Raw genomic sequence first — 26,944 nt, forward strand, 5'->3', positions numbered from 1 at the left:
GGAAGGAAGGAAGGAAGGAAGGAAGGAAGGAAGGAAGGAAGGAAAAGACACACTGTCAGGTCTCTTAATCTTCCTCTCCTCTCAAGAGCACAGACCTATTTGAGTAGAGTTATTTATCAAGGACAAGGCTTACAGTTGAAGAACTAGACCTCCTTTTAAAGTTAGCAAAGACATTTCAAAATATCACTGTATGCTTTTGAACTGACCTTGACTGTTTTCAGTGTCTAAAATGATACCTAAGTGACCTGTAGCAAGATATTAAATCAAAGGTGAATTTCTGTCTTGCCCAAAATGGCAAAAGAATGTTTTTCCTTAAAAAAAATGACAGCAATAATAACAAAAGCAGTGTTAGAATTTCTATAGCAACAAGGAAAAGGAAGGTCCATCTTAGAGCCAATAGCAGATTTACTAAGAACAGAATGGTACAACTTTTCCTTTCCCAACCTTATATCTCCCTAACCCAGTGCTCTCATTTATTTCACTCAGTGCAGGTATAATTCCATAAATCTAAAAGGGAAAAAGGTACACTTTAGCTCTGCCTACAAGGTAATCTTAGGGACTAGCATTTTCTCAATATTTCCCTTGATAAAGAGATAAAGACCTGATCCATGAGTTGCTATTGACCCAAGTTCTTCATCTATGAAAGGAGACGTGATTGACATTTAGTGATGCATTATTTACTGTAACTTTCCAGGATTAAGTTTGTAACCTCATTCCTGAAGAAGTTAGATCTAATCCAACTCCTTCATTTTACCAATGAGGAAATGTTTCAGCAGAGTGGCTAAGTTGAAGCAGGATCAGGACATGAATGTCCACTCTCTAACTCCAAATCTACCCCTCTGACCACCTTTTTGTTCTACCTATTCAGTCTCCTCCTCCCAAGAAGAATTCCTAATTGGTTGACAATTTAACCTTCTGGTCAAGCTCTTCTCAGTTAATTCCCAAAAATATTTTATATTTATTTTTATAATAAGTTTAATAAATAAATATCCCTAAATATTCCCTAAATAGCCCTAAATCCCTGATACTCAATAAGAGCACTCTGCCATACATTACCTTCTGAAAGGTCTCGTGGTTCCAAGCATCTCAGTTATACCAGAACAAAACTTACTAATAAACTTTGTACCGAAAATGAATGTAAGCAGACCTTAGCCCTGTTTTTATGCACTCACTTAATGTGGTTTTACCCTAGTTCCAACTAACCTGTTGGTTCATTGAAGGTAGGAACCATGTATCCCACACCTCTTATATCTCCCATAGCCCAAGCCTAGCTTGGTGCACATGAGAGATACTCAAGAAATGTTTGCTGAATTATGAATCATAATGACCCACATTTAAAATAGCCCTTTAAGGTATTCAAAATACTTTTCTCACAAGTATTGACTTACCCGTGTTTGCTCTTTTATCTCTCTTTGGACCCTTTCCTTCCCCCCTCTCTTCCCCACACCCCTGTAGAATGTATGATCTTCTGGGGCAAAGACCATCCCAGGTTGTCTTTGTATCTCTAGCACCTAGCAGAGTGCCATTCTTTATTTGATAGAGGAATAATGAGTGTTTCTTGAACTGAATTATTGAGTAACTTGGTGGAAGATCATACAAGCATTATTATCCTAGGTGGTACATTGGATAGAGTGCCAGGCCTGGAAAAAACCTGTAAAATGAGCTGGAGAAAGAAATGGCAAACAAAACAAAAAAAAAGCCAAGAAAATCCTAAATGGGTTCACGAAGAGTCAGAAATGGCTGAAACAACTGAACAGGATACAAAGATTGTTATTCCTATTTCACAGGTAAAGAAATAGCCTCAGAGTATTTAGCCAAATTTTACTCATAGCCATACAGCTCCTGTCCTTTGTTGTTCAGTCTTTTCAGTCATGTCTGGCTCTCTGTGTCTTCCTGACTCCAGGCCCAGCATGCCATCTAGCTGCCCTGCTCCTATCTCTCCTGTTCTTTAAACCCAAGACTCTCAACTCACGGGCCAGTGCTCTTTCTACTACACCATTATGTATAATTTTAAACACATCAACACTATTTTAAGCAGTTAGTCTGCCATCTGGGCCAAGTCACACATGATTGTGTCACCAGTGCCCCCAAATAACAAGACAACCTCTAAAGGAGGCCACTGTGTGGGCAATGAAGCTTCTAGTGTAGCCAAGAAGCAGCTCGGTAATCTCAGTTGCCTGTGGATACCAATTGCTAAATCAGAGGTCAAAAAGGGAGATGCAATACCAGAAAGGACTGAGCAGAAGGAAACAGGATTCTCTATCACAACAAGAGTAGGAGATTTGTGAAAGGAGGAAGAGCGCACAGTGTGTGGGACGTTGACCTTTAGCGAGATGATTAAGATTCACCACTTGAGGTAAATGGGTGGAATATTTGCATCACCTTAGGAAATTAGCAAGTCCAAGAAAAACTTGGAAAGGTGGCATCAAGTTCAAAATAGAGAAATCCTCAGTGTTGACCTAGAATTTTTACCAAGTGGTTTGACCAAGGCTGTTTTTGCCCTGAACATTGTCCCCACTAAAATATTTCCTTAGGAGTAAGAGCTGTACTTAAGATTTTGTTCTAGAATCTTCCCTTTTCCTACTTATTATGGCAGTGTCATTGATTTACTCAATCCCACCCCAGTTAACATAAGAAGAGGTCCAACCAAGCAATTCTCATAGGCCTTAGATCAAGGGTTCATATCCATTTTTGCATTATAGACTCATCTGCCAGTGTGGTGAAGCCTACGAACCCCTTCTCAGAATCATGTTTTTCAATAATTGAAAAAAATGCTAAATTTCAGTTAAATTTCCATTAGCAATGAATAAAAATAGTTATGATTTTCCCCAACCAAGTTCATAGGCCCCCTGAAATCTATTCATGGGCCCCAAGTTAAGCATGTTGTGGGGGCAGCTGGGTAGCCCAGTGGATTGAAAGCCAGGCCTAGAGACGGGAGGTCCTAGGTTCAAATCTGGCCTCAGACACTTCCCAACTGTGTGACCCTGGGCAAGTCACTTGACCCCCATTGCCTACCCTTATCACTCTTCTGCCTTGGAGCCAATATACAGTATTAACTCCAAGAGGGAAGGTAAAGGTTTAAAAAAAGAATGCATGTTGTAAAAGTCTGCATAGTAATGTCCTTTGAACTTCAGTAATGAAGCAAAAGAACCATGTTGAGATAGGCTGAGGAAATTTGGTCATGCCACAGAGACTATCTATAAATTATCTAGCAGGAGAACCAAAGTCATTTGAAAGGTTGGCTTCCTGGCATACCAGTGAAGAGCAAAGGCAGGACAGAGTGATAGAACACACTGTCAGAAGGAAGCGTCAAGGACTTTCTAGAAATCCCCCAGCACCCAATTTGCCCTACCAGTTCATATACACAAATTGTAAAATCGAGTCTACTGCTCAATTAGCCCCAACATTTCCAGTAGAATGAATTTTGCTTTTACCACCAGGAAGCCAGGAGTTAACTAGAGATATAAATGTAAAGTGCGTCAGAGAGCCCAGCCTCTGTGACTGATTTTGACAGTCATCATGTCTTCCTTATGAGACAGGTTGGGGATGTTAGATGAATTAACTGACTCACAGAAATGTTTAAAGCTCCCCAGGGTTACAACCACTCTGGCAGAGCCAGAAATCGTGAGTCACAGGAGCTGGAAGAAGTGAAATTAGAAATTTCACCCAACCCCTTCATTTTACAGATGAGGAAACCAGGGCTTGCCTGAAATCACAGAGGCACAAGAAGTGATAGATCCAAGACTTAACCCTTGTTTTTTGTTTTAAATTCCAAATCTAATTCTTTGGGATTTTTTTCTTCTTCTATACCTCGCTACCTCAAAAGAGAAGATTGATTTGGGCATATTTTTATTTTCCTGCTAGAAACTTTCCCACAGATCACTGCAAAAAACCATCTAAACATAGCTGTAACTAATTAAATTGAATCTAGATTTTTCACAGGTAAAAGCTTAGATGTGAAGAAATGCTTCGAGCTGCTTCAGTTAGCAGCTTTCCTAACTATTTGAGGCTGATGCCTACAGCCTTATTAACCTATCTTAGGGATGTGCTGATTTCAGTTTCATGCACTTAACTTCCATTCTCACCAGTTCGGGGAAAGGGTGGGGAGTCTTGCATAATTTTTCTCACTCTACCAGAGGTATTTTGTAAACTCTTTATAAGGTTTAATTGCTCATATAGCCTTTGTATAACATATTCATTGTCCTTTTCCCCAAGGTTATCCCTAGGCAAAAGAGAGAAGGCAAATTTGGTGGTTAAAGTTTTCTTCCTACCTTTCCCATGAGTGCCCTCCCCACCACCTTCCATGCCTTTTTCATCCTGAAGTCCAGTCTTCTCATGCAGACTAGGACCCTCCTATCAGTTGCATGAACATGTTTAAAATCCTAGTATTTAAAACTAGAAGAGACCTTCAGTCCTTCAATAGATCTTTAGTTGAATTCTTGTGTGCATTCCCTGCCCCAGTGTAGATCATCACCTCTGGGGCTCCATTCATGTCCTCTCCTCAATCTGATACCAACTCACATCTAATACATGTATATTCTATGCCTTTTGCATATGTGATCTTGGGCAAGAGTATGGCTCCTGGACATCCTTGAGATCTCTTGACATTGTGTCAGTATTAAAGGAAAACATAGACCATGTATCTCTTATTCTTCATCTTTGTTACATGACTGGCCCACATCCTTTTCTGATTCTATTTCTTTAACTCCACTTCTGATATGTAGTTCTTTATTAGTCTTGTCCTGCAGCATAAGTAGGTCTATCATGCCTGTCTGCATTGTTTTTTAACTCTAGTGCCTGTACCATCACATATCATCAGATGAAAAATATTGTTTTTAAAAAGATGGACAGATGGACCTGTGTTTCAGAGAGAAACCTGAAGGCACTAAAAACTGGTGCCCAATATCCCAAATGCAACGCATCTCACCTTCTTCTTCCTCCTGTTCAATTCCTGTCCTAGTTCGTGGTCTATATTCAGCATCTTGCTAAGTAATTCATATTGTCGGATGAGTCCTATTGATTGACCACCCACTTTCTGTAGGAGGATGTCCCCAGTCCTCCACACTACTAGCACCTTCCCTCCGAGGTCACCTCGCGCTTACAATGTATTGATCTTTTATATACATAGATATTGCTTGTTGTCTCCCCAACTAAAATATGAGCTACTAGAGACCAAGGACCATGTGTATTACAAGTGATTAGTACAGTAGTTAAACTATAAGAAATTTTTGTTGACTTACTATGGTCTAAGTCCATTGGGTCTTTCACTAAGCTGCTGGTAAATTCATTTTCCCCTTCCACTGTTTCTTACTGTTATAGGATGTGAAAATTTTCATGATCTTCCCCATTGTTTTCTAAGAGATTCAACAAATGAGTTTCTATTCTGAACTAGGGTCGCCCATATTCATTCTGCTTGTCAAGGAGATTATGCTTGCTAGCTAAAGTGGTTTCTAGGCTCTTTTGGCCTCTTTGTCTTGACCATTGATTCACATTGGTTAAACTTGTTTTGAAGATAGCAATGTTCTGTCTTAGTGTTTGTACATTTATCTTTATCTTAGTAGGCTATTTCAATAGATCGGGTTGAAACTGTCTAGTTGTACATCTCGCCCTTCTCGTTTTTATTCTTTCATTTAATTTGATATTGATTTTGGCAGCTCAGATTCAGTTTATTAAGCTATGCCACATATAATTATAGTTCAGGCACAGTATTATAACAATCACGACATTTTATAATTGCTCAGAGGGAAACCTGAAAGTCTGACACCTCTAGGAATTGGGCAACCTCTGGGTTAGTGTGATTGTGTGTCTAGGTAGCCCTTGACTCCTAAGCACCCAGAATCTCTAAGCTAGCCTTTGAATAAACATATACTTCGCTGATATCTTAGGAAAGTACTAATCTGTCAGAACCGTGGTGGACCTAAGACCTACTCTCTACTTAAGCTGTTTCCAGAGCTCTAGGGAAACATTTGTCCCCATAATGACATAGAGAGTATCAAACCAATACCACTCTATCCCCTTTCCACAAACCACCACTGTTGCCTCTAAAGGTTTCAGTGTATCCTCCATAGTAATGATAAACTCATGATCACTGTCCTCCATATCTTTAGGAATATACAGCCTAATGTATATTTTTACCTTTAAGGTTTAGTTTTAATTAGAAGCAATAATTTAAGACTATTTATAGTCTGAAGGGACCTACATGGTTGCTTCTGATCCCATCACCGCTTCCCTGGATCACTGCAGCACCCACCAGGGGGCAGTGGCGCCCACTTTGGGAATCACTGGTCCAGGGTAATACAAAAATCAGTAGCTTTAGATAACTTGATAATTTGGAGTAGGGGAATGTTTTATTTCCTCTTTAGCTCTGTGATTTTGCACAAACTAGCTCTTGCAGATCTATCATACCAATTCACGTTTGTAACCACATCACGATTCAGTTTCCTTGCACCTGAGGCTGTATTTTCTGCTTTAATCCACTGAGAATCCTGCAAATGCTTTATAAATACCACCCTTTAACTAATGCAAATGAGTGTAAAGGGTGTTCCCATGAACCACCATCAGGTACTTAGAGCCATTGGAATGGAGCCCGGTGATGTTGCAAGTGGATTTTTGCATTATTCCATAGAGGATGTTTAATTGTTGCAGTCTCCTTGGTCAAAGCTGAGTCATGTTGTAATTTACAAAACGTAATCCTTTACAATATAGCACTTAGTCATTAATTCAAATGAATCACGTATCTCAGAGTAGAATGGGACCTCAGAGACCACTGAGTCCAACCTGTACCTGAGTTGGAATCTCCTCTGCACTTTCCTTGACAAGTGGCCATCCAGCTGCTGCTGAAAGACGGCTTCACAACATAAGGAACTTATCACAAATTATTGAGGACCCCCCCTTCCCTCCTACATGTTTTTTTTGCAAGATGGACTGATTTTTTTGTTTTCTGGGTTATTGTCCCATGGAGTACCATTTACATTGCACTGTAGCTACAGAGTGAGCATTCAATCATTTGTGAGGTTATTATCTTTCTGCCCTATTGGCACTTCCACACTAAACAACAGATTAGGTACAAAAGGCGATTCAGATCTGATTGATCATTCATTGACCAGGCAACTAGTCTGGCCAATTCATTGTAGAGGAGGAAAGGTAAAAGAAGTAAAATTTGTCTCCTTGATTGTCATTTGTTTGAAAACTGCTTTTTACCCTCATGTACCCAACTCAGATACTAAGAAGTCCAACATGATACAAAATAATATTCCCAGAGATTATTTAACTATGGAGAATCTTGGCACTAAGTTACTATTTACAATTCAGCTGACCTGCCTCACTGTTTACAAGTAAACACTTTGCAAAAGGCTTCACACTCACAGATGCCACAACCAAATCTGGCATATTATATACATGTATCTGTCTGCATGTATGTATGTATTACATACTGAGACTCAGCTTGGTGTCATGGCTAGAGAGCCAGCCAGGAAGGCAGAGTGCCTCTGACAATGGCTAGCTAACCCTGAGTCAGTGAAGGCACTTCACCCCCCAAGGCTCTAGGAAATATCCTAAGACTATAAGCTCCAGAGAAGATGCCATTCTGCTTTTGTAGAGGAAGTCCTTCACAATGGAGTTTCCCATTTTAGGGAAATCATTTGTTCATTCCCTATCCTCCATCTCTACACAACCACCCACCCCACATACATAACTATATGTACAAATATAGATATAGGTATGGGTAGATTTAGATATCTATACACACCATGTGTGTTGCCCAATGATTTGAGTATTAAGGATAGTGTGTGTGTTTATTTCAACTTGAATGTGAAACTCTGTTTTCAATTACAGATGGCCAGGGTGTTCAAATAAATATTAAGGAAGATGAATTTTGACACTTCAGAGATCATTAGAGGCTATTTCCACTAGTTTGTATGAGGCCAACTTAATAAAACTTCTATGAAACACCTACACAATCTATTTTAAGGGTGGCAGGCTGCAACCCTGGAATGAGTTTTATTAAATTTGGCCAGTGGTGATTCAGCAGAGTGAAGGTGGCCCTGTTTATGTTTCTATTTCCTGTATTGTATAAGCTGCAAATAAAAGAATCATCTTTCCAAGCCTATGTCATATGCAGAGCCATGTCATTCTGCCATTGACCTCACTCATGATCCGAAGGTATTTCAATGATAATGCCAGTGGAGATGTGTTTACACATTTGTGATGTGTGTTTTTGTTCTCCTTAATCTCCATGTTGACTTTTCAGCCTGTTAATTGATTTATCTTGAACTTAAGAAATTATTTTTCTTTCTCATAGATATGCTGGCGCTGGCGCCGAACGTCAGGGAGCTGTACCCGTGAAAAAGGTAAACCTTTAATATAGTTACCTGGATGATGTTCAGAAGTTGGGGATGAGAATCAATGAGGTTTCATTTTCGCTTCTCCTATACAAAGGTTGCTTTTCCTTTTGCCTTTGACTTCTACCCAGGATGAAGGAGAGCAGCAATTGAAGGTGCCAGAATGTTACTGGGTGGGGAGCCAGGTTGTGGTTTTGAAAAAGAATACTGATGTAAAAAAGAAAAAAGAAGGTTTGAAATGCATGAAGCTAGGGGTGATGAAATATGTTCAGACAAAAATTATAGGGCTAGAAACTTCCTCTCACCTATATATTTAGGAATATGGGAGAATCATTAACTTTTGGGGATAAATGTTTAATTTGTATTCTGTTTCTATGTAATCACCAACTTTCCGATATCTCCATATTCTTTTTGTAAATGCACACATATTCATATACATATATAAACATATATATATATAAATTCTTTCCTGCAACTGGAGTATTCTTGATGTACTAAACTTAGAAAACAGTAAGGAGACTTATAACATTCTTTTACATGGTTTCCAGTTTTGTTTGGCATTTCTCAAAATGTTCTGGTCTCCAAATCCTTTTTCACTCTTAAAAATTATTGAGGTCCAATCAAAAGAACTTTTGCCTATATGGATCATATTTTACTGTATTAGAAATTAAACTGTTTTAGTAGGATGATAAAAATAATTTTTATCCCCTAGACCCCCTAAAAGGGTCTCAGGAAGAACCAGAGTCCCTGGACCATATCTGGAGAACTGCTGGCCTGGTTTATCAGAATTTATAGTCATAAACATTCTGGAGTATCTCTTGCACAAAACTCTGTCTTATTCTAGATGCTCATTGAGGTTGGAGCAGGGAGGAGTTAGGGGCTTGTCTTTGTTCTGGTCATGTCTCTAAAGCTAAGTTTGCCAAACTTTGCTATAATGTTTAGCCACAACTATTTCCTCTTCTCTGTATGAATACTATTTCAAAGTATTCAAGATACAGATAGGTGGGAACCTAACCAGATGCAACAGATTGGGGAGATTTCATAAGCAAAACCCCCCACAAAACTCTCTAGGCCAGTTGATTGCTTTGCCATTCTTAACTGTCTTTTACAAATACTCACATTCTATAAATATACATTAAATGAAAACTGTCAGTGAAGTATTGTGTATCGGCTTTTATAACTGCCTATGTAATCTTCTTTTGAAGTAGACTTGACTAATTGTGTGGCACAGGTGTGTCTTGAGGGCCGTGTCCGTTTCTTTTTTTTTTCTTTATACTCCCAGATCCTAATATCATGCCTTATACAAAGTTGGTGCTTAATAAATGATGAATTGAATTTAAATAATTTGGAAAAATCAATCCTGGTCTGAACTCTGCCCAATCTATTATTATGCTCCAAGGAACAGAAGAATTATGCATATTTGACCAAAGTAGCCCATGAGAGGAGCAGAAACCTTCCTGACAATTTGGATCCCGTAAGTTAGGTTACTTTCCCACCACTTCCTGTTTGAATACCAGGAATCATCAAAGGGGAGAGCTAAATGTAGAGAAAAAACATGAACAAGACTTTGGGAGCTCCATTTGCACCTTCCTCCCTATCCGGGTGCCCTCTCTTCAGGGATTAGCCTGGAGACCATTCCCTTATTTATCCCCCTTCCTCAACTCATACTCTCATTTAACAAGGTTACCAGAGTTAAGATAATGTTTGTTAGGGGCAGCTAGGTGAGTCAGTGAATAATGAGCGAGGCCTAAAGACCTGGAGGTCCTAGGTTCAAGTTTGACTTCAGACACTTACTAGCTGTGTGACCCTGGGCATGTCACTTGCCCCCAGTTGCCTAGCCCTTACTGCCCTTATGCCTGGAAACTGATACTTAGTGTTAATTCAAAGACAGAAGGTAAGGGTTTTAAAAAACAGATAATATTTGTTAGTTTTTACTTGTGTCTGTTCAAACCCCACACCTTCCACTTGATGGAAACCAAAATATTAATACTATGAAGGAAATTGTTATCCCAAGACTGAAATTCAAGTCAGTCAGAAAGCATTTATTAAGCACTTACTGTGTATATATATTGGAAACTTTGTAAGAGATCTTCATTTCAGAGATAATTATCTTCAGATAGTTAGACAATTTGTCTCAGATCTACTTTGTAAAATTACAAATATTTGACTCTACTTTTTGGTTTTCCTCCAGACATTTGATATCATGCAGACGTTACTGCTGATACATTTAATTGTAAAATCCATTAGAGTGTCTCTCCCCTCAGGTTAAAGTCTTCACTAGCACTTAAATGATTAATAAGCATTCACACCTTTGAAAGGCTGGTGTTCCATTTTAGGATTAGAATTAAGTCTTTAACATCCTGAACTGTCCATCTTAGCTTATGTATTTTAGAATCAGTAATGTAGTTGTATGTCGAAATGTAAATATTCTTGCGTTGTCTTTCTTTTTCTGAAAATGTCAACCAATCGAGTTGTAGAGACTTGTATTTTATTGATTGCGTTCACAAACTTTACCGAAGGGCTAGCTTAATGTAAACAATGTTTTGAAAATAATAAGTGTATCTATTAACTCTCTGCCCTTTCTGTAGGTTGAGCTCAGATTTTACAAAGGAAACGTGCTAATTGATTTCCCTTAAAGGAATTCTATAAAAACCAACCATTCAGGTAGTAGATAGGTTTCACAGACAGCGGCAGAGTGCCTCTCCAAGTGGGGATCAAGAAATACAGTAAACACCCTCCTGCACCCAGGGGTAGCCAGCAGCCTAGGTCAGTGTGGAATTTCTCAGGATAGGCCATAAGTATGGCAGCAAAGGTGTAATTGCAGGTCAATGGTTGTTTCCCAATGGTGGCCTTGGGAAATGATTGAAAACAGCTTATAACAGAGAGGACTAGCATTTCACTGACTCTGGTGCATGTTTAGATCAGCCATGCTATTCAGGAAAAGCCTGAGCAGGCTGTGACAACATGGATGAAAGACCCAGACTGCCATAGGTGTAAGAGGTAAGGTACTTTAAGCATATGCAATGGTACTCGGTTGTTGTTCCATTATGTTTCTCACATGTGAATTATTTTGGCCTTCTATGATCCAATTCTGCCCTTCTATAGCCAAGAAGAACAGGTCTGATTCTGCTTCCAAATGACAGTCCTTGAAGATAGCTGTCAGGTTTACTTTTAAATCTTATCTTCTCTTGGCCAAACATCCACGGAGCCTTTAATTGATATCCTCACAAGACCATTCGCCATTCTGAGCATCTGTATGACAGGGTTTTTTTTTCCACTCCTTCCTTTCCCAGCTTATAATCACTAGTAATCTAAGTGGCAAAAGGTTTCAAACAGAGCACATTCAAATGTTATGTGTGGAGTCCAAATTCTGGCCAGTGGCTTCAGCAGGGGAAAATTAGCCAGCTCTAATCTCTATGTTTCTTTTGTGAAGAATAATGACTTATTGGCTTACCTTGACTGCAGAAATTGTTCCTAAGAATGTTGACAGAGAAGTACCCTGCAAAATGTTAAATTCAAGTTCATTTTCATTTATTGATGGGCACTAATGACTTTTAATTAATTCAGAACATATTCCAATGAAACAAATAAGAGATTTGCCTTAATAATCAAGTGCAAATAGAGGTTTAAATAAGCAGATCCTTTAAATTTCTTCTTTGTTCAATTATTGACTGACCTTTTAGTCTTTAACCATGCCATTTATAATAGTTTTGTTTAAGAAATTCACAATTTCATTGGTCTGAGTCTCTACCAGTGCAGATTGGAATCTCTCGATGTTTCATGAATTACGAGGAAAGGGTAAGACTATGGAGCTCTGTCTTTGGGAGACTAGCTCCATACTTGTAAGTCAGGATGAAGCACAAGACTAGAATTTTATGGGAAGGTTTTAAAAAGCATTTGTGAGAAATCATGCAAAAACAACATGCCACCAATAAAGCATTAAACTAATTTGGACTGCTGTAGATTAGGATAGGGCAGCTGATTTATTGGGATTAACATCCAACAATGGATTTCATGTAGGTAGAAAGATGAAGAGATGACTCTGGATTCACATGAGTGGCATCAATTTGTAGTCTTATGTAGGCATCATTCCATAGTCTTATCCATACCCTTTAATGTCTCCTGATACAGAGACATCCCAGTTCAGTTCAGTTCCATTCAATTCACAAGCTTTTCTTAAGCCTTGCATTCAGTGCTGGAATACGAAGCAAAAAATAGAGTGTGGAAGTGAACTCTACACAAATAAGCAAATTAAAAGTATTTCGAGGTACTTTCAAGGAGAGAGAGCTAAAAATTAGGAGACAAGGAGGTCAGGAAATACTGTGTGTTTAGAAGGAAGTTGTGAGTTGGCTGTGCATTCTTGAGATCAGGGACCAATAAATGCTCACCTTTATATGGTGCTTGCTATGTGACAAGCACTATGCTAAGCACTTTACAATTATTATCTCATTTGATCCTCACAACAACCCTAGGAGGTTCCTGCTCTTATTATCCTGATTTTGGGGATGAGGGAACTGAGGCAAACAAGTTAGGTGACTTGCCCAGGGTCACACAGCTAGTTAGTGCCTGAGGCCACATTTGAACTCTAGACTTCTAGACTCCAGGCCCAGCACTCTGCTTTATCCCCTGTGCTTCTGAGAGAGAGAGAGAGAGATAGAGAGAGAGAGAGACAGAGACAGAGAGAGAGAGAGAGACAGAGAGAGACAGAGACAGAGAGAGACAGAGAGAGAAAGACAGAGAGACAGAGAGACAGAGAGAGACAGAGAGACAGAGACAGAGACACAGAGAGAGAGAGAAGCATATGTATAAATATAGATACACATGTGTCTATGTATCTACATATTTATATATTTGTATCCATGCAGAAGCAGGAGCTTATAACAGTTTTCTTATCTTTAAAGTGATTCTTCAGAGAGGAAATAGAACTAGGAACATAATCTATTGGAAACAAAGATCTTTGCATGTAACTGATTAATTCATTGTCATCCTTGCAAAGACTTGCTGAGCTATTAGAATTGAATCTTTTGGTCAGATTCAGAAGAAAACAAGGGCAGAAATGATGACAAGTTTCCAAAGATATTTTACATTAGTGGCAAGATGCCTCCAACAGCATTTAAATAAATCCTAAGAACAAATGACATTATTTCGACATAGACTTCGGCTTTATTGTAATAAATAGCCATTTACATTTGCTCTACATGTATTGTTCTGAAAGTATGGTCTCCTGAGAAATGCTCTAAAGTTTCCCTACAGTTAAATCTTGAATTAATGGGTAATTTATAGACACGCTGAGCAAGAATATGTGACATACATACTGACCGTGTTAACAAAGCATAATCCAAATCATAAAACTTTCAAGGTAGAAAAGGACCCTTTAGACTTCTACATTTAATCAGCCAGCTAAGCTGAGTGCCGTTTAGCCTAGGCTAGTCGTGGAAATTAGTGGGCACCCAGAGCAACCAATAATTCTTGCCATCCAGGACTCTCCTATCATTACTCTTCCCAATAATGGGGAAAAGACACTGCCTCACTAGAAAAGTCTCCTCCTATACCCACACATTGCTTGACTCCTAGGTAGTTTAGTAGGGAGGGGCTAAGAACAAGGGGGAAATCCTCTCATATTTTGGGTAACCCAAGGCCCTATAGTCACCTCTAATTCCTATCCCATTTCCTTTGGGGTGAATGAAAGAAATAAAAAAGTGTTGAGTACCTTCTGTGTGCTAGGTAGTATGACTCAATAAAGGCCAGTTAGGGTATCAGGACTGCCTGGGTTCATGGCCTGTTTCTGATACATGCTATCTGTGTGATCCTGTACCAGTCACTCATCTCCTCAGTGCTCCAGGCAGCTCTCTAAAGCTAGGTTGCAGAGCTTGTGTCAACCCGCATTGGTAGAAGGCATTTTCTCAAAGAAAGCTCCCCATAGAAATCACAAATCAAAGCCTTGCCTCTCCCCCGCTCCCAAAAGTTCTAGGCACTGGGACTCAGAAGACAACAAATGTAGTCCCTGCTCTCAAGAAGCTTATGTTCTACTGCAGGACACCACCAGGTAAACAGATACGAATATACATGAGAATGTGAGGATGGAAAGGTACTAACAACTAGTGAGGTAAGATCAGCTTTCCCATCAGGATTGGCTTCTGAGCATATGTGGTCCTGGCCCATCTTCACGTTCTCAAACACTAATTTTAATTTGACTGAATGAATATGGGTGAAGCTTTGTTTTTACAATTCATTCTTCCTAGAAGTAGTTTCCTATCAAAAATGTCTCTTCTTTACCATCATCTGGCGAGGTTAATGCAGGCATATTTGTCCCTTTGTAAATCCCTGTGAGAGCAGAGATTGTGCCTGAATACACATCTAATTCTCTGCCTAGTATTCTGCAGGCAGTGAAATTCAAATGCTAATACCTACAATGACAAAATTATGCTAATCACATGTTTCTGAAGCAATGACCATCAACCGCTTTGATTCCTGACTACTGTTCCATAGAGCTGTTCACACCCGCAGCTCATGTCACAAATAGAAGAGAAACTTTCTTTGTTACCCTGCGGTTCTTGGAACTCAGAACTCATGGCAATTTACAAAAACAAAGAAAAAGGCCCAGGTGCTTTTCCCCCGTTTCCTCCTGCAAATTTAGTTTGGCATATCAAAGGTAGCACTATGCCCAATTTAATCTGAGAGAAGGTTGTTTGGCAAGCCCTGCACCTTCACGTACAAAAAAAAAGTCCCAATGCATTCTGTTTGATCGTACCTTCAGACTGCTCTCTGGTAATAAAATGTTAAATCTTCATTCTTGAAGCAAGAGTGGACTCACATATCCTCTGATACCCAAAAGCCATGATGCCCCCAAAATGCCTTCTGTACTAGACCCTTCAATAAGGTCTGGGATGCCCATATTTCTCAACAAAATGGAGTCACGTATGGAAAGCCACAGGTAACAGAGCAAATGTCAGCTAGGAAGGGTTCACCATTAATCCATTATTGGTCAAAGATCCTTTAGGGTGAAAGAGTTCATCAGATTAGCTCTTGTCAGCCTATAGCTTCTGAAAGAATAAGACCTAAAAATAGGGGCATTTTCATGAGGGAGAAGGAACCCGGAAAGGATTGGTCTTCAAATCTCCTACCTGCTTAAATGAGAGACTCTCTCTCCTTAAAGTGCTTTGTAACAATCAAACATGATATAAATGGGGACTATGCCTTTTCCTCTTATTTCTCCATGGTAGTCTCACTTTATTGTGGCATGAAGGTGGTTCAGGATTCAAGCAAGTCAGGTGATGTGCCCTTGTTGGACTAGCATAGTTAAATGCATAGAGGCTCATTACCAGAGAGCTGGCCACCAAGGGATGAACTAGATTCAGCCTGAATGAATGAAAACCATTTATTAAATGCTATCTGCAAAACACCATGCTAAGCACTGGTGATGTAAACAGAAAAATGTGGCAGTTCCTGCTGTCAAAAACCCACATTCTAAATGAAGAGATGATCCATAGAAAAGGGTTTAACTGCAAGCCAAATAGAAAGACCCCAGTGGTACTCTGGATGCAGCAGTTAAACATTCAACATCTTCTTTAATGTGATTTCCACTGATAAAACCACCTATTAGCCAAAGTAGGACACTAATATAAATGCCACTCCACACCCCCAAAGGATAGAATCTTAGGATATAAACTTCAACTCAGCATATTTTTCTTTCAACCTATAATGGAGAAAGCTGAGCCATTTGGGGGCTGTTCAGAGCATTTTTCCTTGGCTGTTCAAACCTACTTCATTTTGTAGGACACCGTCCTGATGGAACCTACCATGTCAAGTTCCTAACTTATTCAGTAGTTTGCTCTTGCCTCTGGTACTATGAGGGAATGATTTGCATGAACTTGGACATATCAAATTTACAGTAATATAAAAATTATGAAAATGTTGGAATAACTGGAGCATGAAGTGAGAAGGAGGAGGAGAGAGAGAGCAGGGGATGAGTCCTAAGCACTGAGTGTTTTGTCACCCATAGTTTGGGTCATTTGTATGAGCACTGAACTATTGGATAAAACTTCAGGTCAATGCTTTGTCAAAATGCTTCTGAAGCCAGGAATGGTGAAGAACTAGCCTCTTTGCCCCCTTAAGTCAGCAGGCTTAAGAGGCATTTGACCTGGAGTAGATTTTTGAGTGTGTTTGTTAAAGGCACTCAGACATAGAAGTACAAAAAACAATTGAAGACGGTAAAGCTGGGCACACTTGAGCGAGGGAGTTTTTTAGAAGAGATATGGGCTATCTCCTTTGCCTAACTCTTTTGGGGGCCTGGGAGCACCTCTCTATCCTAGAAGATTGTTGTAATTAGAGTTTGAAAAAGTGCCCCAAGGAGAAGTCTTTGCCATTTTGCTTTTAGGGTTAGCCAGGGATTGGCTGAATTTGGATCTCGACTTCTTTTTTTTAACATTTAATAATATTTATTTTTTAGAAAAGTTAACATGGTTACATAATTCATGCTCCCACCATCCCCTTCACCACCCAACTTCCCCCCATAGCTGATGCGAATTTCCACTGGTTTTAGCATGTGTCATTGATCAAGATCTATTTCCAAATTGTTGATAGTTGCGGTAGTTTTGAGTCTACATCCCCAATCATGTCCGCCTCAACCCATGTGTTCAAGCAGTTGCTTTTCTTCTGTGTTTCCACTCCTGCAGTTCTTTTCCATAAATCCCTCAGAATTGTCCTGGGTCATTGCATTGCTGCTAGTACAGAAGTCCATTACATTCTATTTTACCACAGTGTATTGGTCTCTGTGTACAATGTTCTTCTGGCTCTGCTCCTTTCACTCTGCATCAATTCCTGGAGGTCTTTCCAATTCCCATGGAATTCCTCCAGTTCTTTATTCCTTTGAGCACAATAGTATTCCATCACCAGCATATACCACAATTTGTTCAGCCATTCCTCAATAGAAGGGCATACCCTCATTTTCCAGTTTTTTGCCACCACGAAAAGCTTGGCTATAAATATTTTCGTACAAGTCTGTTTATCTATGATCTCTTTGGGGTACGAACCCAACAATGGTATGGCTGGATCAAAGGGCAGGCATTCTTTTATAGCCCTTTGAGCATAGTTCCAGATTGCCATCCAGAAGGATCAGTTCACAACTCCACCAGCAATGCATTAATGTCCCAATTTTGCCACATCCCCTCCAACATTCATTACTCTCCCCTTCTATCATTTTAGCCAATCTGCTAGGTGTGAGGTGATACCTCAGAGTTGTTTTGATTTGCGTTTCTCTAATTATTAGAGATTTAGAACACTTTCTCATGTGCTTGTTGATACTTGGATCTCGAATTCTAGCAGTTCTTTTTGGATTGTTTTCTTAGAGTTGCCTTTCCTTGATTAATGAGATACCCACTTCAAATGAAAGGGAGAAGGAAGAAGAGGAGATAGGTAAAGATAAGGTACAGGCCCAAAAAACCCCAAAGACAGAGAAAGCTGAGCCAAGAGCCAACCATTATTTCCTGGAGTTATTGTGTGAGAGGCTCTGAGATTATTTTGTATAAGCCAGAATGATTTGAATGTTCCCACACAAGGGTTATGGCCAGACTTTCAGACAACAAAGGACTTGCACAGAGAAAGAATAGTCCAGCTTGATTCTTAGGAAATTCACTCTGGAATTTTATAATAGGTGAATCCAGCTTGGATCCTATTAAGAAGAATTCAATTAACCAGGTACCAAAAGGAGCCCATTATGAGATTGCCTCATAGCAGGGGCCCTGAGGACAGCATCATAATGAACATCCAAAAGTATTTTAGATTCTCAACATGTGAGTCACTCTCATTAGCCCACTGTATTGAACAAGTTCTTCAGTGCCAAAACTCTAATTGTCAATACCCTTCTCAGTCCCAGTTTCCCCCAGAAAAAAATGCTAAAGCTGTTGTTTAGCATGTATGTTTTTAAAAAGTGCATATACATTCTCTCACTAGATGTGCCCTGTGCACCAGGTCTAGAGTGAGAAGTAATGGGTTCTAATGCTGACTCTGCCATTATTTATCAAGTATGATAGAGAGGGATTCTTTTTCCTCGGTAGTTTTTTGCATCTTGGAGATCGTGGGATTCAGATTCTGGGATTTCCTAACTCGTGACCTTGGGAAATTCTCGTCCCTTCTAGGGACCTGAGTTTCCTTATCTATAAAAAGAAGAAGCTAGATCTGATGGCCCTTATGGTCTCTTCTAGCTCCAAACCTCTGATCCTATGAACATTAAAACAGTCTGCCCTGTATGCTTCCACTTTAATTTGAATGCTAAGATTGTCTCTGTCCTAGATTTCTGGTACAGGAGGCATAAGATCCCATAATCTCCCCTACTCCACAGTGTCAAATGTTGAAGAGGTTGTCAAAAGACAAGCACATTGTTGCATTAATGGTGAAGGTACAAATTGGTTCAGACATAAAATAAATGCCCAGATATTTATAGCAATACTTTTTTGTAGTGGCAAAGAACTGGAAACAAAGTAGATACCCATAGGATGGGGATTACCTAGGTAAACTGAGGCACATAAAATGTAACAAAATATTACTGTGCTGTAAGAACTTATGCATATGATGAATACAGAGAAGCATGGAAAGACTATGAACTAATGCAAAGTGAAGTAAGCAGAACCAGGAAAACAATAATATACAAATGACTACAACAACATCAATAGGGGGGAAAAGAGTAACAATGAAACAATCGAAAATGAGTACTGAGAAATTATAATGACCAAACTTGGTCCCATAGAAGAGATTTGAGAACACATCTCCCACCACCACCTGCCTCTACTTCTTTGGAGAGGTGGGAGGCTGGGTGTGTTTAACTAATAGAATATGAGATGTTTTTATATGATAGTTAATTTTGTTGAACTTTTTTCTTCCTTTTTTAAAAAATCGTTATTATAAAGAATAGCTCTCTGGGAGGGAGGAGGCTGAAGGATACAATGGGAAATACAGACTTTTATAAAAATAAAAGAGAGGAAGAGCAATATGTTTTTAAAAGAGAAAAATGAATTCCCTTTCATGTACTTACATACCTCTGTTAGGTTCTCAGGCAAAGGGTAAAAAGAGTAACCAAAAGAGATATTTTGTCTAAAAGTCTAAAAGACTGGAGTCTGTCCAATACTTCTTATTATGAACCCATCTAATAAGACAATGTTTGTGTTAACTACATTTGTTTTGGGTTATAACTTTGTTTCAGTAACTCAAATCTTGTGATCTTCAAGTGCTATATAAATGGTAGCTATTATTATCTTTACTTTAGAAACGGTCTATTTTCCTTATAACTTGTATTTTGGGTCAGCCAGTGTGTGTATTACTGCTTAGAGATGCCAAATGTTCCCTTCAGGCAGCTAGTGGCAATGAGTTTTCCCTGAAGGGCCTTTATGGTTGGAAATCCTGTACCACCATTGTCCAAGAGAGCCCTGGGGTACTCACTTTGAGAATATGCCACCAAATCCAATGCAGTGATTGGCTGAATCCCTGGCTGCTTGGTGTGTGAAGCAGCTGCCCTGCAAAAGCTCTTCACTTTGTTCCAAGACAGCTAACTCAAATTCTCCTATCACCCAGCAGCCTAATATTAAGGTGCAGGCCACCCCCCCAGAAGGTTCCCCCTAGGCATTTAGAATAGGATCAGTGATGCCATTTGATATAAGCATTTTCAACAGAGATTTCTTCAGGCTTTTTTTTTTAAAGCCACAAACTTTCTTCTCATGAAATATATCTGAATTGTGGCTTGCTACCCATTTTCCACTTGTTTAGACACAACAAAATGCCAGTAGCTATTCATTCAGCTGAGTTGTTTTAGTAAGAGTGGAAATAGGGAAAACAATCGTCTTCTTTCCTTTGAAAATAGTTGGCAAACTGTTTCCATATAATAAAGGAAATATAAAAATTAAATAGCACCCCCCAATCAAAAGATTACATTAAGTTTTCTTGTTTTGGCTGATACCTGTCATGGAACTGTCAGTCTATAGGCTCTGAATAAAAATGACCAAGCAGAATTTATTTAAAATGATAATATCATTGTGTTTTGTCCTAAAGAAGACTGCAAATACCCAAGCAGAATGGCCTATTTTCTCCAGAGTTGGATTTCTGGGATGTTGAGAAGGCCCTTGGCCTTCCCCAAATCTTCTTCTAAGCTTGCAGACCCCTACAACACTTTAGAGTTAGTCATTGCTTTGGGTTAATTCAGTTCAATTCAATAAATATTTATTGAATTCCCTCTTCCCTTTCCAGCTACAGACATCTGCCAGAAATGTGGTAAGAATAGTCCACCCACAGGCTGACCTTCTACAGACAAAAATTACCTATCTTGATTCATTCCTCAATGTTTTAACATACTCCCACTTCATCATTCCCACACCTTCCCAATGATGGTAAACCTCTGCCATTGCTTAAATCCTATTGGCCAGTTCCTGAAGTCAAATGTGCAGAAGGGGAGTAGTATGAAGTAAGTAGGGGAAGGTAGGTTGGACTCATGTTCTGAAGGACTTTAAGGGCTAAGAAACTTCTGTTTTCTCCTAGAAATGATGAGGAACCACTGGAGGTTCTTGATTAAAGAAGTAGCGTGGTTCAGTCAGTGTTTCAAAAAGATTACTTTGCCAGCTCTGTGCAGAATGGATTGGAAATAGGAGTTCCTAGAAACAAGGAGACCAATTACAAAGCCATTATAATAATACAGATGAGAGGTGATGGAGTTATAGCTATGTTATAGTTATAGCTATGTAAGAGAATAGAGGGGAACAGAGGAGAAGACTTCAGTCAGTCAATAAGGATATATGATGTGGCCAGTATGTGCCAGGCACTGTGCTAAGTGCTAAAGATATAAAGAAGTGAGCAAGGAGCTCACAATCTAATAAATAATCTAATAAATCTTAAAAATCTAATAAATAATATAATAACAAATATAATAAAACATGAGGGAAAGTCAAGAATAGAATAATTCCAAGGTTATAACCCTAGATATTTAGATATCTATCAGGGTATAGCTTATGAGTTCCATTTTGGTCATACTAAATTTGACATATCACCAGACAACCAGGTGGAAATGTCCAACAGTGATTTAGTAATTCAGAACTGGAGCTCCGAAGCATTAGAGCGGACTGAAGCCAAACTAGTCTTCATACTGTAGCTCACACATGACACTGCATCTCTCTTTTCCATGCCTTTGTACAAGCTGTAGCCCCTACCTAGAAGACATTTCCTCCTCAACTTTGCCTCTTAGAATCCCTAGTTTCCTTCAAAGCTCAGTCCAAGTGGCATCTTTTGTGTGAGAGCATCTCTGATTCCTTCCCTCCTAGTTGCTAGTTCCTCCCTACATAAATTATCTTGGATTTATTTTATATGTGTGTGTATATGTAAATATATGTACATATATATATAATACATTTTATGTAATGATGAAGTGCCATTTCCAACTCAAATCAATCAGTATATATAATAAAGTTTTAAATACGGAAATAATGTTTTATACAATTCATCTCTTTATGAGGAATCAGTCTCTTTGGTCAAGAAAGAAAGCAATGTGATTGAACCTTTGTATAAAGTAGCAGCTAATCCATTCCTGATAAGTCCAGAAGGATCCAGCCCAGACATGAAAATTCCAGTTTGAAACAGAACCATGAGAGGGAATCACTATTGTGGGGTAGAGATTGAGAGAATTTGTTCTACTCTTCCTTCTCCCTATCCTGCCACCACTTCCAACCTTCCAAGACCATGTCTTTGGAAAGAAGAGACCAGTAAGAGACAATGCATCCAACCTGAAACAGAGGAAGATACGGGAGAAATAAACACTTACAGACACATATGAATGTAGAAAGATAGCAGCCCAATGAAGGAAACAACTTCAAGACATGTGACTCCTTTGAACCAAAAAAAAAAGCCCACCAAAGACTTAAGAAAGAACACATAACCAGGAGATATGCTCACCCTTTGGACACATGTGCTCTCTCAGATTTGGATTCCTTAAAGGAAGAGATTATTTAATTCTTGTCTCTATATCTCTAAGACCTAACTCAGTACCTGGCATACAATGTATGCTTAACAAATGTTTTTTGATTAATTGAATAATCATATGATTAGAGGTGAGGCTTAAACCCATGAGCACTGATTAGACCATTAGATTTGTCTTCTGTTAAAATATAATATCCCTCATATGATTGGGGATGTAGAGTCTAAACAATCACTCCAGTGCAAATATCAATAATAAATAGGTCTTGATCAATGACACATGTAAAACCCAGTGGAATTGTGCTTCGGCTACGGGAGAGGGGTGAGAGGAGGGAAGGGAAAGAACATGAATCATGTAACCATGGAAAATATTCTAAATTAATCAATAAACCAAAATACCCTTGTGAGATAGAACACACTAAGCCTCATGGGCTATGTATACTTTAGTGGCAATGATTCTTTCCTAGTAGCAGGTTTCCATAGAAGAAGGAGAGGTGAGAGTGAGAGAACTCTGGTCCTGAGGATAAGGGGAGGCTAGAGGACCTTCAGGTAGCCCTTTGCTCATTACAGTAGTGTTGAGAGTCCCTGCTGATCCAAAGAAATCATTTTCCCTGATAGAATGCATCAGGATATGTGGGTTTCAGCTTATATTATGCTTTCTCTCTTTCCTCATCTGTTGATCTAGTTTCCCTTTAACATATGTCAATTAGGCATCAACTATTATGCAGTGTCTGACTCAATTTTTTTTTCTCTTCTCAACTTTTCCAAGCAGGAAGCTTCATAAATAATGGATTAATTAATGATTTTTGATCTAGTCACCATAAAAGGAAAAATAGCAAAATGTCCAATTTTGTCCTCTTAATTAGTCTAATTACTGAAAATCTTTACACAATCTTTTTTAAAAGACTGAACCATTAGAGAAGAATATTTGCCTTAGAATCATTAATTTTAGGAATGTTTTTGACAGCCCAAAAACTGCATTCAAGTCAACCTATTCATTTATTCATGCCTGCAGTTGAGAGTGTTGGTATGCTAGATCAAAAAGCCTAGGGAAGAATGACCTCATTCAATACTTAGAGATATCATTTCAAAAGTCAGCAATTGAATTACAAGCTGAAAATGTTGTTTGCAAATTCACTTTACTCGAGTGCATGGAAATGTATGAATGCATCTTGAGGAGTTTTGCTTGAGATCTCTACAAAATTTACCTTTATTACATCTTTTCATTTTTCTTAAACCTGATGGAATTTTAAACTCGCTAAATATGCCACCAATAGCCCAGAATACAAGAGAGAGAGTCCTGAGGGTTGAGAGATGTTTACTTTTTTATTAGTTGTTAGAGGTAAATAATGCTGGCAGCTTCCGTGGCACCTTTCACCATGGCACCAACAGTCAGCAAAAACATAGTAAGCAACCAGCAGACACAGATCAGAGAATATAAAGACTCCAGCACAGAACTTCTTAACCACTGTTGCATCATGGGTTCCTTTGGCAGTCTGATGAAGCCTGTGGCCCCTTGCTCAGAATCATGTTTGTTACTTACGTTCTTCATTGAAGGAAATACCAGGTTTCAGTGAAATGATAGTAAAAATGTAGATAGACGTTTTTCCCATCCAAGTTCATGGGCTTTGTGAAATTTCTCCACTCATGCGGAACCCATATGAAGAATACCTGCTCTAGAGTTTGTCTCCAGACTACCTTGCAATGAGAAACCCAGGGAGAATTCCAGGAGTTCAGATTGTGGACCTTCTGTGTTGGGTACAAGTGTTACTGTTCTCCTGCATCTAAAAAAGAGCCATGATTTAAACAAAGTGAATAAAGTTCTAAAGAAGGAAAAGGTGATCACAGGGATCAGGGTACATTGTCACAGACAAGGCCATTCTAGGGCCCCTCTAGTCATGCTTTTTAGCTATTCAAGGATAGCCCTGGTGGGATTGAATGGTTAAAACAAAAGTGGTAAAGTTAGGATAACTATATATATATATATATATATATATAAACATTTAAGGAGAAAGCATGTTCCAGATTACCTTTTCTTTGCTCTCAAATAAGCCTGATAGTGTGTTCATTCTTATCTCCACTGAGTGGATGAGATTCACTTTGGCCATAGTTCTTTATACTTCATTAATTTACTGGATTTGTAATCTCACCTATCGTTCTTGATAGTCATAAGCACTTTAGTATGAAAAATAGTACACTTTTTTCCTACTGAGACCAGTAGTTGAGAGAACCTTTGATATGAAGAAAGAAACAGAGTGCCTTTACTGAGGCAAGAGACAGCATCCCTGCCAGGAGATGGAAATGCTTCCTGGGAGAGAAGACTACTGGGAGGGAAGGCTTCATGAGCAAAGTCACTTCTCTACACTGAACCTCAGTTTCCTCCCCTAGCAAAATGAGAGGATCTGGCTAGATGACCTTTGAGATCCTAGTGCTTTTGTTCTGGGAGTCTAACAAACTCATTTAGCATTTGTCGTTAGAGTCAGACATACAGTTTTTCCAAGTTCTGCAGTCTGTTTCTTTTTAGTGAAAGGCAAAAGTCATTCACTTTGGAACGCTAAAAGGGAATCGAATTACACTCTTCCCATGGGAATGTGTGCTTAGCTTTATAGCATTTTGTGATTTTGGTAATTGACCCTCCTTTTATTTTAGCTTTATTCTTTGTGCTAAGTAGTTGACATGTGGCACTGGCGAGACAGCCTTTCAAGATACTGGCAAGTATTTTGGAAATCCTTGATGTTATTTCTTCACCTAACTAGGAATTCCCATCAATTAATAAGATGCAGAAACATTTTTTCCAATTGTTCCTTCTTCTTTTCTCTAACTTACCTTCTTAAGGTCCTCTAAAGTCACAGCCCACATTTTGCATTTCACAAAAACAATTAGTTCTTCATGTAAGGTACCATGATTGTGGAGGGATTTGTTCCACTAACGTGAATCTAGATATCTTTTGTGGAAAGATATGACCAGGCTGAATTTGATTAGTTGTCAAACTAGCTTTTCAAAAAAAAACTTCCATAAAGAACTTAGATGCTGTAGGTAATTAGCCTGCCAACTGATCAGATTCTCTCTAGGTCATTTGGGACATCTCCTTGCAAAACTTTATTAGTGCATAAGAAATCTGCTGAACCTAAGATGGCAGGGTCATAAATACTGTAGCTAAAATGTGATATTAGTCATGATATTCCTTAGATTTTTTTCCAAGGCCAGCAAAAGTGCTGCCTGCTATTGTGCTTGTAAATAGAATCTAGATAGAAAGGTAGGAGACACATGAAAAATAGGCAGAAAAAGATAGGGTCAATTTGTACCTTTCTGTCACAATAGGAGCTTATAGATAATCTCTTTTGAAAGGAACAGGTTCGGGGATTTTTTAATATATTTTCAAATGACCCAACCATCAGACTTCTTTCTTTTTGCCAAGGTCCTTTTCCACAGTCAAGGAAATAAAATGTGTGAGCATATTTGTATACAAAGTATCACACATCAAGACGCATGGAAATGCTGTCTCATTTGTCCTCATCTCGCCTATGTAACCCCTCCCTTTCCACAGTCTCAGTTTAGAAGAGCTACAGATGGACAGCCTTCTGTCCAACCACGGAGTCTGCTGTTAGCTGAATCTGAACTGATTGAGATAAATTTGGTTAGGGACAGACCCCTTTCTCTCTGTTCCATCCAATGATAAGCAAAGGCAGCACGGTGCAGTGGGAGTCAGGAGTCCTGGGCCCTAGTCTTCAGTCTAACATTAATTAGCTGTTTGACCTATAAAATGAAGGCAGGAGATAACCTGTAGGATCCCTATCAACTAATAATATTCTATATCATCGATCCTCAAATCACATAATCTCTCTAAACCTCAGCTTCCTCATCTGTTAATTAAAGGGAATGGATTAAGCGACATCTGTGACCCTATATTCCTTTAAGGTGAGATACTAGCTTTTCTTCCTGAATTAGACACTGGTTCATAAATTAGGGAATGTCTAAACAAGTTGTGGTGGAATACTATTGTGCTTTAAGAAATGATTAAGGGGCTAGTTTCAGAGAAACCTAAGAAGAGCTGAATGAACCGATAGAAAACAGAACTAGAAGGACAACTTATATAATGACAACAATAAAACAAAGACAAACGACTCTGAAAGAATTAGGTGCTCTGATCAGCATAATGACCAGTCGAATTCCAGAGGGCTCTTGATAAAACATATCATCCACTTCTTAATAGAAAGGTGAAGGACTTGGGGCAGAATGAGACTTTTTTTGATATGAAGAATGCTGAAATTTGTTTTATTTGACTATACATGTTTCTAATGAGGGTTGTGTTTTCCTTTCATTCTCACCTAAAGCAGGATAGGGGTAGGAGAGGTATCATTGGGATAAGAAAGACAGAGGGCACATTTTTGCTCATTGGATGTAATTTTTTTAAAGTTGATGACTATAGAGAGGACATGTTTGAAGAACACAAAGGAAAGCCATTGTAGTCAGATAGCATACCCTGCAGAGGCAAAAAGATGAGCTCCCCAAAGTACTAGGTTCAAATAAGGTATGAAGTGAAGGAGGGAAGATTAGAGGAATGAGACAAGCTAGGAAAAGCAGTAAGGTGCTAGGTAGAGGAAAGGCAAAGGGATGCATGGAGAGGAAGCAAAGCACAAATAGATGATAGACTGGCT

At 39.0% G+C, this 26,944-nt stretch overlaps 1 protein-coding gene across 1 annotated transcript in view; it reads left to right on the forward strand.

The window, feature by feature from the left end:
- The window catches only part of LOC123253653 (connector enhancer of kinase suppressor of ras 2-like), a 530,144-nt gene that overhangs the window by 448,599 nt on the left and 54,601 nt on the right, over positions 1–26,944 (forward strand). The window contains 1 exon segment of the mRNA XM_044682811.1: positions 8,300–8,348. Within this exon segment, the coding sequence (XP_044538746.1) occupies positions 8,300–8,348 (49 nt within the window).

This window comes from Gracilinanus agilis, chromosome X, assembly GCF_016433145.1.
Source record: "Gracilinanus agilis isolate LMUSP501 chromosome X, AgileGrace, whole genome shotgun sequence".
NCBI lineage: Eukaryota > Metazoa > Chordata > Mammalia > Didelphimorphia > Didelphidae > Gracilinanus > Gracilinanus agilis.